General features: G+C 43.1%; 1 protein-coding gene across 8 annotated transcripts in view; it reads right to left on the bottom strand.

Moving 5' to 3' along the window:
• Positions 1-2,043: 2,043 nt before the first annotated feature.
• Positions 2,044-10,447, bottom strand: part of DCX (doublecortin) — a 122,963-nt gene continuing 114,559 nt past the window's right edge. For all 8 annotated transcript variants that reach the window (XM_082716745.1, XM_082716744.1, XM_082716746.1 and 5 more), the window contains one exon: positions 2,044-10,116. In XM_082716745.1, the coding sequence (XP_082572871.1) occupies positions 10,060-10,116 (57 nt within the window). In that variant the 3' untranslated portion in view covers positions 2,044-10,059. The remainder of the gene's footprint in view (positions 10,117-10,447) is intronic.

The raw sequence follows: 10,447 nt of genomic DNA, 5'->3' as shown, positions 1-10,447 counted from the left end.
GGGAAGAAGGGAGAGGGAGGAAGGGAGGGTGAGGAGGGTGGAGGGCGAACAGGAGAGAATATTTAGGCTCCAAGAAAGAACTTGCTTCAAATGCAACACGCCCTTTTCCTTACAACTCAGCTCCCACTGGTTTCTCTGTTTGTCCATTCTTTAAGTCTAAACCAATGGCTGCCATACTGCCAAATTTCACAGATGATCAAAATTAGAAAAGAAATGAAATAAAGAGAGCTAGACTGGATTTGAGCCCCTCCCGGTTTTACTCACTTTTTACTCCACCTTGCGAGGACATTAAAATGCAGCACGCACCTGTCTTCTAGTCCTCTACATGGAGTAATTTATTTCTACGAAAAAAAAAAAAAAACAACTCACACTATATTTTCCTCAGTTCTCTCTTTTCATCACGATCTGGTTAAAAACAACAACAACAACAACCAAAAAAAACCCTTATTACAGACTGTCATTGGTTGTTATACCAACACTTGGGAACCACTGGTCAACTGCCCAAACTGTAATTCCAGACTATGCCCTTGTATTTGCCTCCCAGAACTCTATCTACTGGACCTATAGCCTTGCTGCCTCAGGTAATTTTCAGTTCTCAGAAAGGGTCTTGCTTTTTTTTGCCATTCCTCGTGCTCTTCCCTCTGCTAGGAACACTCCCTACCCACCTCGAAAACTCTTGAGTCTGCTCTCAAATGCAGGCAGTTCTGTGAAGTTTTCCTGACCTTCACCATCCCAAAATATTAATTATCCCATCATTGGTGTTCCTGTAGTACTTGCTCCTTGGCACCGGACTCATTTATTTACAGGTCTGCCTTCCCTGGACTGAAACTCTGAAACCCAAGGCCCAAGAATTGGCAGAGTACCTGGAACATAGCACTCCAGAGATGTCTTAATGAAAACCACATGGACGAGTTGGACTTGATCTGATGGGCAATAGACAACTGTCATAAATGCCCAGTCAGAGAAATGACAACATCAAAACGATCTTTTAGAAAGAATCTGCTTGTAGTGGAGACCAGGGAAGACTAAGTTGGGAGAAAGCGACACCTTAAAGATCAGTGAGAAAGAGAGTCTGGCCATAGTGATCAGGAAGGTTAACCTGGCCAGTCTGATTGTTTATATATATATATATATAGAGAGAGAGAGAGAGAGAGAGAGAATATGTGTGTGTGTGTGTATATATATATGTACATATATACACACACACACACACACACACACATATATATATATATATATATATAAATTATGGATTAGGAACACTAAGAATTCCCATCTCCATTTACTTTCTTATTTTTTTTTTTTTTTGTCTCAACCAGTGTAATGGCATGGGGCTAGTTGATGAAATGCCGTACAGAAGAAAGGAAAATTCCTAACCATCTCAAGGCTTTGCTTCTTTAAACACAGCTCAGGTGGGAGCTTCAGGCTTGGCTCTCACCATAAGACTGTTCATGCTGTTTTCCAAGAACTCAGCCTCCTCTTTCTGTAAACTTTCCTTCCTCCCTTTCAATCAACCTCTTCATAAGCCCAGCGCCTTGCATTCTCACTATTAATAAAGTCTTATCTGAGAACAATATTTAGTCATTTATGTTTGAGGGTCAGTAAGATTTTTAGGTGTCCCTTCTCCCAGGAGCAGCGGCAACCTTAAAGGGATTGGAAATTTGCAGGTAGAGACTGTAGGTAGAAGTATTTGCCAGAACCCACGTAGAGTCTTTTTTCTGCAAACACAGGACTAGAAGCAACCTCCTATTCTGATGATCAAGACTGACCTTGGTCAAAGCATCTTCTACATAAAAAGAGGCCATTTGATTCCCGCTCACTCTGGGAGATTGGGATCTTATATGGTGTAAATGTGCTGTGCTCTTAATTATGGCATTTCCATCATATATCGATAATCAGCTTCCCCATCTATATAATTAAGGGATCAGACTGATGAACATCGAAGTTTTCTTCCAGCTCGGACATTTTGGGGTTATATGAGCATTGGTTCAATGTTAAAAAAAAAAAAAAAAAGAAAGAAAGAAAGACACTGTCAGCCAAAAATATTGAAATTGAATTTTATTTTTGGAAAATGGCATTACACACATCTTGCAAATGTACACAGAAATGAGAATGAGATGAAGAACAGAGCTCGAGAGCCAAAATGATTGCAAGAGCAGCTCTCCAGCCTCCTGGTATCGAATGCCGTGAAGCTGCAGCATTCACAGTTCACAACACATTACACACATGGGGAACTTCTCTAGACTTTGAAGTCCTCTAACCAAAGAAAGCCCTCATGAAATCATGGAGGGAGGGAGAGGGATATTAACAGGCACAGGAGATGAAAAAGGTCTGCTCCAGCTGGTTTTACATAAGCCTCATCAAACCTACCAGTCCAAGTGGGAACAGCAAACCAAAAAGGAGAGAGTGCTTTCATGGAACAGTACTTTAGAAACACAGTCAGAAAGCAAAGCTGGACATTGCCTGGGCAACCAGGGGCAATGCTTCTCTGTGCATGTCCTCATCTTTTACGGCTACAACTCTTCTACAGGGGCAGGTAAAAAGTCCCTAAGTTATCTGTTGTCAGTTTTTTTTTTTTTTCATTCTTTCTTAATAAGTATGGCTCAGTCAAGCAGAGCCTTGTGAGGTTTCCAAATACCTCAAAACTGCTGCAGGGGTAAAGGAACATCATTGTCCAATGTCTTTCAATTGCACACGATTCTGAGAACTCTTCAACTCCACTATGTAAGCAAACGGTCAAACACATTCTCGAGCTGCCACCGATTTTTTTTTTTCATGCAAAGGGAAGTTGAGTGTTTGATCATAACGTCATTCCTTGAGAAATGGTCACTAGCTGCTGAAGAGAATGTTGAGAAATGCCTTTCCCCCCTTTTTGGCCTGCTTGTTTCTTGCTGACTTGACTTGGCAAAAGACGTCGGCCCCCAAATCAGTTCTTTACAACTATGAGACACCTGGGAGCAGGGGAAGGGAGCGGGCAGGGAAGAGGGACCACAGGGAAGAATATATTCTTTTCAGAGGTTAAAATGAGTTATTTAAGAAACGGGATGTATAATACCATGCATTTACTCTCCAAAGCTAGTCACTAGCAAGCTAACGCCTCTAATACTACAACCACCAAATACAGCTGTTTTTGCTACACTTACTGAGTTCTAACTACAGCAATAGGGCAGAAAGGGTAGGCTGTTTCCATTTTTAACTTTCTCCCTTTGAAAATGGCCATAAAAGCGTTTTCTGTACAAGTTTAATGGCACAAAAAGGTGACCCGAACCTTTTTTTTTTTTTTTTAAAGAACTTACCACACATGAGAAATGCAAACTTCAATCAAAACATGCATTAGTTGTATACAAGTCATAAGGGATCATTGGCTTCAAGCTGCAATATATTGCAGGACCATACATGGGAGACGTTTTGGTATAACTTCTTACTTGCTCAAATCCCTTTAAGAGAAGTTATAAAGAAAAGCCATCAGAAAGGGCATTCCATATGGCATTGCCAAGCCATGACGTCCCCAAGGGCTGTGTACCCTGTGGAATAAATTAGCACCTACAAGCTGACTTCTTGAGGCCCACTGATTACTCTATGTGGACTGCCTGCACAGGGATGCGAACAGCTGGAGTTAAGAATAAACATTTAGGTGAATTTAGTAATAGAAGGACAAATAGATATTAATTGAGTGAATGTTTTGTTCTGTGGTAGGGGTTTGTTCATTACCCTTTCCATTAAATCAACCACAACTGCCTATCAGTTTAGCTAAAACAGTTCAACAGCTGGCAAACCCCAAATATAAGGTTGTTACAGACAATTTAATGTATCAGGGGGTAGAACTTGAACCCAGTTGCTCCACCCGACACCCAACACCCCCAGCCGGCCAAACCAAATGACAGCAGAGATGACCTATGGTCTCTCATGATATTATATTGCAGCTTTTAAAACTATGAGCAAAGCAAATGAAATCAGTTAATAGTATTTAGCTGATAAGAATCCATGGGTGGACTTTTCTGTTCAGCTGATTATTTCTCTGAGCACACTTCACTGCTCCACAAAATGGCAGACTAAAAAAGAACCACAGAGTGCTCTGTACAGTGCTTGGAAGGCAAAGACCCAAAGATACATGAGCTGTAAGGAAACTGCTTATAAAGATCTGCTTTGGGGAAGGGCAACTGAAAATGGAGAACAAAGAGCCAGGATCAGATTGATTTCAACCACCATACTTCTGACTGGACTGGGGTACGATCAGCGCTGGTCAAGTCCAGAAATAACTTCACATCACCAAGGCAAAACTTCAGGGCTAAGAAGAGGTATGTGCCCAATACTTAGACATGGAGGAAGGAAGGAATAAAATGGGAGACAACAAACAAGAGAGGGAATTGCAGAGGACAAGAGATGGGCATTTGTACTCTGAAAGAAGAGAGTGATAAGAGAGTATAAAAATGAGAGCAATTCTAATGAACTAGAGAGAGAAAGACAAGACAAAGAAATACACAGGGGGGGGGGGGTAGACATTGGCAAAAAGACATTGCTTCCTCAGGTTATTATTAACCCAGAAATGAGAAGTTTCCAGGTCCCCATGTGTGCCTTAGTTCACAAGGTGTTTGCTCTGACTTCCACTGTGCCACCTACTCTCCCCACTAGGCTGTCCCTTCTAATCAGGAGCAAGAAGATGCTTTAATTCCCAAGGTGAATTCTATATCCACCCCCCCCCAAACCCAGGCATCTAAGGTAAGACGAGATTACATCTGATTCCAGAAGATGTCAAAGTGTAGGCAGTTAGAAGCAGGTTCCAGAGTCTTGTCCTGTGATAGCCAGTGTCACACCACCTGGGCCAAAGTGGGAGGTCTGCATGGATCTTTAATGAGAAACAAGCAGGAAACAATAGCAACACCAAGTGGTTGAATGTTAAGGCCACACTACATCTTTGAGGATGGACATAAGCTCTGGGAACCAGGATGGGAGAGACAGAGGAAAAAGTCTCTTTTTCCTGAAGAAATAGAAGAATAAAATTGGGAATTCACTTTTAAGAAATGAATGGCCTGTGTTGTCTTGGTCCATAATCACAGCCTTTAGGGCAATCCACTGAATATTAACAGCACTACACTGGGTCTAGGCCACCAAGAGCCAAAGAGTCTGTTGGAGATATCTCTCCCCCGCCAGAAGGTAGGCATGGGGAATCAATGCAGTATTCTTGCTCCACGTGGCCACACGGATAAGGAAGAGGAAACACCATATGGAATCACTGAATGTTCCATTGGACAATACTACATAAGAGGTTTCCTTCCTAGGGCAATGGCAGAAGTGTGACAGCTCTCTTGCTACGTAAGAGGTCTCAGATCACTTCTGGCATATCAATGTCTGGGACTTCATTCTCTCTGGATTCCAGGTCCCAAAACATAGGACCCTTGATGTCCCCTCATCTCATATGAGCTTCAAAATACTGACAGTTTACTGATGAAACCAGCCTAGGCCTAAGAGCCAAATCCCTGGATGCCATAAAAACAATGCATGATTGTGGCCTGGCCTTGGAGATTCAAGTGGCCCTTTGCGGCCAAGGAGAGGTTCCAAAGACCTGCTTCAAAAAATTAATCTCCAATGCCTTTTAGTCTCCATAGTGACTTGGGTAGCAAAAGAGGTCATTCAAACCCCACTGTCCTGGGGCAGCTATCCAGAGATGTATATTGGCAAAGATGTTTTGGAGGTAGGCTGATCTCTGAAAACACTCTCATCAGTGTGCTAGAGCTCCTCTGGGGTACATGGGCATGCTTATTCCCTTGTCCCAGGGAGATGTGTTTTTTAAAAAAAGAAAAACTACTTAGAACCATATCTGAGGGGGATTGAGGACATGTCCTGCCATTATTAAAGGGACTAAAGAAGTAGATGTGATTTTGTCCAAGGCAAGCACTGCATTGCTGCTCTAAGACTTGGGCTGGTTGATTCAAAGAAGGATCAAGGGGGCTCAGACCCCTTATATTTTCCTTCTTCTTAGAACTATACATACACTTTAAGGTTCCTTGGCTCCTTCCAATTGGGGAGGAGAAACAGGAAGAAGAGAGAACTTCCTGAGAAGCAGGGTAAGCCCAGAAGGAAGTCTCTTGGACCTGAACTAATGAATAACCCTTCAATCCCAGAAGGAGACTTACTAGGAGCCAAACCATGGGTTCAGACCTTGTTGCCCTGGTTTCTGCCATGGAAGGCCACAGGAGCAAGCAGCACACACAAGAAGGTGAGTATGGCATGTAGAGCACAGAGCTTGCTTTTTAGTGCAAACGCTAGGAGCCAATGTTTACCACCAGCTGAGGTGAATTTTAGTTATGAAGCCCCTAGCTTATATCTGGAAATTATCCCCATTGGGGCAGGATGGGTATGGGAGCATTGTGGATGAGAACCACCACAGCAAGACCAGGTTATTCTCTCTAGCTAGCCTCTCTCCCATATTTTAAAAGAAATCATTGCCAGTGAATGGCAGCCACAGTCATTCAAAAAATACTGAAAAGCCATCTCGGAAATTTATGGGGGAACAAAGCTATGGTTCTATTTCTTCCTTCCTTTCCCTGCTCTAGGAACAAGAATCATTTCCCTCAGCCTCTGAAGACCCAGCCAATAGGAGATGTGATGAGGTGAGCTGACAGGGAAAAATCAGCCTTCCCCCATTTCAGCTGGACAGGGCAGGAGCTCAGAGAGCCAAGGGCTCCTCAAGGTGGGACAGTGATTCTCTGTGTTGGGTGGACAAGGTCAGGCACCTCATTGTTCCTGTGGGTCCTCAGTGCCTCCTCCTCCTTTGGGGACATCTGCAGTCCATGTGGATGGGAACCATGTGAACACAGGGAGAAAGAGCCGTATGAGATTGCTGTGTGGATTCCCCACTGAGCTCAGGGCAGCAGCATATGGCTCCAAGATGCAACATGACCCTGGGAAAGAATTCTCAGGAGTCTCATGGAAGGCAATACAGTTCAGTGGGAAAAGGCCCTGGAATAAGAGCCAATAGATGTGGGTTCTAATCCCAGCTCTGCCCCTAGCCAGCTGTGTGACCTTGGGGAAATTACCTCTGCATCTCGTTCCTGGCCTGAAAAGGAGGAATTTGGAGTAGGTCATGTGATCCTAAGGTTCCTTCCAGCTAGAAAGCTCTATGATTCAATCTAGGCTAATACTAAAGTCCTTAAGGACACAAAGCAGTCATGCTAATGGCTATCCTTTCCAAAACAGTGAAGAGAAAAGGAAATTTTCTCTCAATTTACCCCTAGTTAACACTACTTAAGAAGTTGTTCAGCCCAGCCCCATATATACATTTTCCCCTTCTTTGTCCCTATTTCTATTTCTGTAAGGGAGAAAAATCAGGAGGTAGGAACAAGCAACATATGGATTGTGTGTGTGTGTGCATGCGTGCGCGTGGGCATGCACATGCGTAAAAGAGGAAGGGAGGATAGGGGAGTGGTGGTAGATGTTTGCTGAATGACTTGATATTTGCTGAGTGTGCAGAAAGTAATACAATGGGACTTTAGTGGTAAAACCGGATTGGGCAAAATCTGGCATGAATGACAAGGGTGAAGGCGCACAGTTATGATTTTTTTCTTCTGCTTTGAAAATAGGCTAATTTAAAATGCCATCGTTAAAGGCTTAGATTTTGGAACAAGACCAAGCCCCCTGAAGTGGCAGTACAGAAATGTTCTCTTATAATTGATTAAAAGAAAGATGGAAAATCTACTTTTATGATTGAAGACTGTTGGATCAAAGGTCACTCTCAGGAGAATGTGTCCATTTAGTACACCTGCTACCAGCGAGGAAATGCTCAAGAAGGTAGCACAGGGCCCAGGATAGGAGAGAATCTAAACTCCTCTGGTCTTGCTCCTCACCAGCCTGTCCGTTAGTGGCCTCAGCCTCCGTCTCATCTTAAATGGAAGGAACTGGGCTAAATGAGATCCGGAGAGAGTGGAATCTTTGGGGGTCTGGCCTGAAGATTAAAAATAGACCTGCTACTCTCTCTACACTGCCCCCTCCCCCCTCCTCACCATCCCAAGTACCAGTTTTTCCCAATTAACTACAAATTGTTCTGGGAGGCACTAAGGAAAAACCTTGAGCTTCCAGAAGAAAGTAGGGAGTAAAGAAAATGGTCTCTGTCATGGTTTCCAATAGGCCTACACATAAAGGAGAGAGGCAAAGAAATATTCTCATGATTTGGGGTTCTTTGGAGACCCATTGAACCAGGAATCAGTATTATTATCATCAGGACTTTTCTTGAGCCAAAGATATTTCTTGTAGCTAAGGTCCTCTGAAGCTTGTCTAGAGGTATCTGAGCTACCCCTTATGCCACCAAGTTCCCTTCCACATCAGCAATGCCACCAAGTTGCCACGGATCTAGGGTAACCTGCAGTATCTCCCAGTTCTGAAGCCACTGAGGGTACACACACATATGCACACACCTCCCAAGCTCATTCCAGTTCAAGAGGAGGAACAACTGCAACTCTTGGACAACTCTTGAACAACCAACAGCTTGGCTTTGAGTGCTGCCCCTCACACACTATCCGAACATTTACAAAGAAATAAGGGGGAAAAAAACTTCATATCTGCTAAAAGCAAACACAGAACTGGCATGCATGGCTTTCCCTTAAATTTAGTCATCTTTGCCATTATGGGCTATGGTTACAGACAAAAAGCAGTGTTATGAACCGGTACCTCAAAGACTGAGAGCTATTTCAAATGATCAGTCCTTAGTAAAGAGAAATCCTTTCTAGCGTGAAAGACAAGTGAAAGGTCTCTGTGTCTTCAGTATGAAATATCAGGATCGCAGATAAAAAAGACTTGCTGAAAATATGCCATAACATTTCCCTTAAAATATAATTAGAATGTCTGGTCCACGTTGAAATTATTAATGTAAGCATAACTGTTATAAAGTTATCAAAAGACTGATTCTATTGAATTGGCCTCTGCTACTCATTTTTTTTCCTCCCGGAGGTTTCTGTTTGGCAGTGACAGCATGATTTCTAAACTATGTTATTCTTCTGCATTTTTTTTTTTTGGTAAATTTTCTGCATGTGTTTTTTAGACAAAAGAAAAATCACCAGTTTATAAAAAAGGAGCCTGAAGAGTTTGCTCCCGAAGTACAGACACGAAGTTTTATAAAAAGGATATTGGTTTTCTTGCTATAAAAAGCGACCAAAAGGTGTCAGACCTGAAAACAAATTCTCACAGTGTTTTCAGTGTTGGCTGTTTACAAGGCATTCAATAGAACAGAGACAGATGGATACCATACAGTTTGTGTAATAACTCGCTATGTTAGACAGCCTCCTAGAGGAATCGGGCATACGAAGTCCCTCACCGCCAACCCTTAATTGCTTATTGATTCCAAATTGCCCCACTGGAGAGCTCGACAAGAAATTTGCTGTGCTTTAGAAATGCTACCGAAACGACGACAGCGTTTCTCAATTCTGCCTAGTCTCATTTTCACTTGCCCTGCACCGGGGTCCTAAGCATCTGCTGTCAGAATTACAAATTGCTGGTGTTTCTCCCCCTTGACAGCCAGAACTGGTGCTAGACGACAAACTGGGGGCTCCGTCGGGAGGGAAGAGCAAGGCTGGGGAGCTTCCTTGCCGCCCTCCCAGGATCTTCCAGCATTCTTGAGATCAGGAGACAAGGGGCACTTGTGTTTGTCACTCTTGGATTTGCCAATGAGTTTCTTTCCCACATACGCATTTTAAGGGCTATGTATGTAAACACCCCTCTACAGAAGGAAGACTGTCCTGTATGAGCAAAGTGAGACGGGGGAGAAATAACGCAGGCGCCTAAGTTTTCAATAGAAAGGTCATGGACTAGCACATTTTGCATCCCCGGAAAGTCACCCCGAAGAATGGTTAATCGATCTATCTCTTATAACTGGTAACTGTGGATCAGTGGCCCAGAGGAGAAATCACAGGAACATAAACCCAACATATTACAGTGTGTTTTTAAAAGTAAAAACAATGACAAATTAAAATTTGAAAGCACCAATAGCCCTGTTGGACCCTTGAGCAGAAGTACCCTATTGTAACGGTGAGTTTGGATTTGTACTCTGGACTCCGAGCATTCTCTTCTTCACATGGAATCACCAAGTGAGTCCGAGTCATCCAAGGACAGAGGCAGGTACAGATCCTGTAAGAAGATAAGAGGTAAAGTTAACTCCTTTTCTTGACATACTGGGCTCTGAAATGGGCAACATCAGATGACTGGGTTGTTTTAATTAGTATTTTATCTAATTCTTATTTTGAACTAGCGACAGATTCAGAAGAAGCTGAAGTATCAGGAGGAATACTTGTGCTGATGTACCCTTCACTCAACTTCCCCCAGTGGTAACATCTTGCCATTTTCCATGCACTTGTGTTGCACAAATGTGTGCATAGTTCTATGCAATTTTACCATGTGTGTATTCGTGTGCCCATCACCACAGCTGAGATAGAGACCTGTACCCTCATCAGTGGGCTCC

The sequence above is a fragment of the Mustela nivalis genome (genome assembly GCF_964662115.1).
Source record: "Mustela nivalis genome assembly, chromosome: X".
NCBI classification, from domain to species: Eukaryota; Metazoa; Chordata; class Mammalia; order Carnivora; family Mustelidae; genus Mustela; species Mustela nivalis.
Note: the sequence above shows the minus strand (reverse complement) of the source record. Positions and strands in the feature narration are given on the sequence as shown.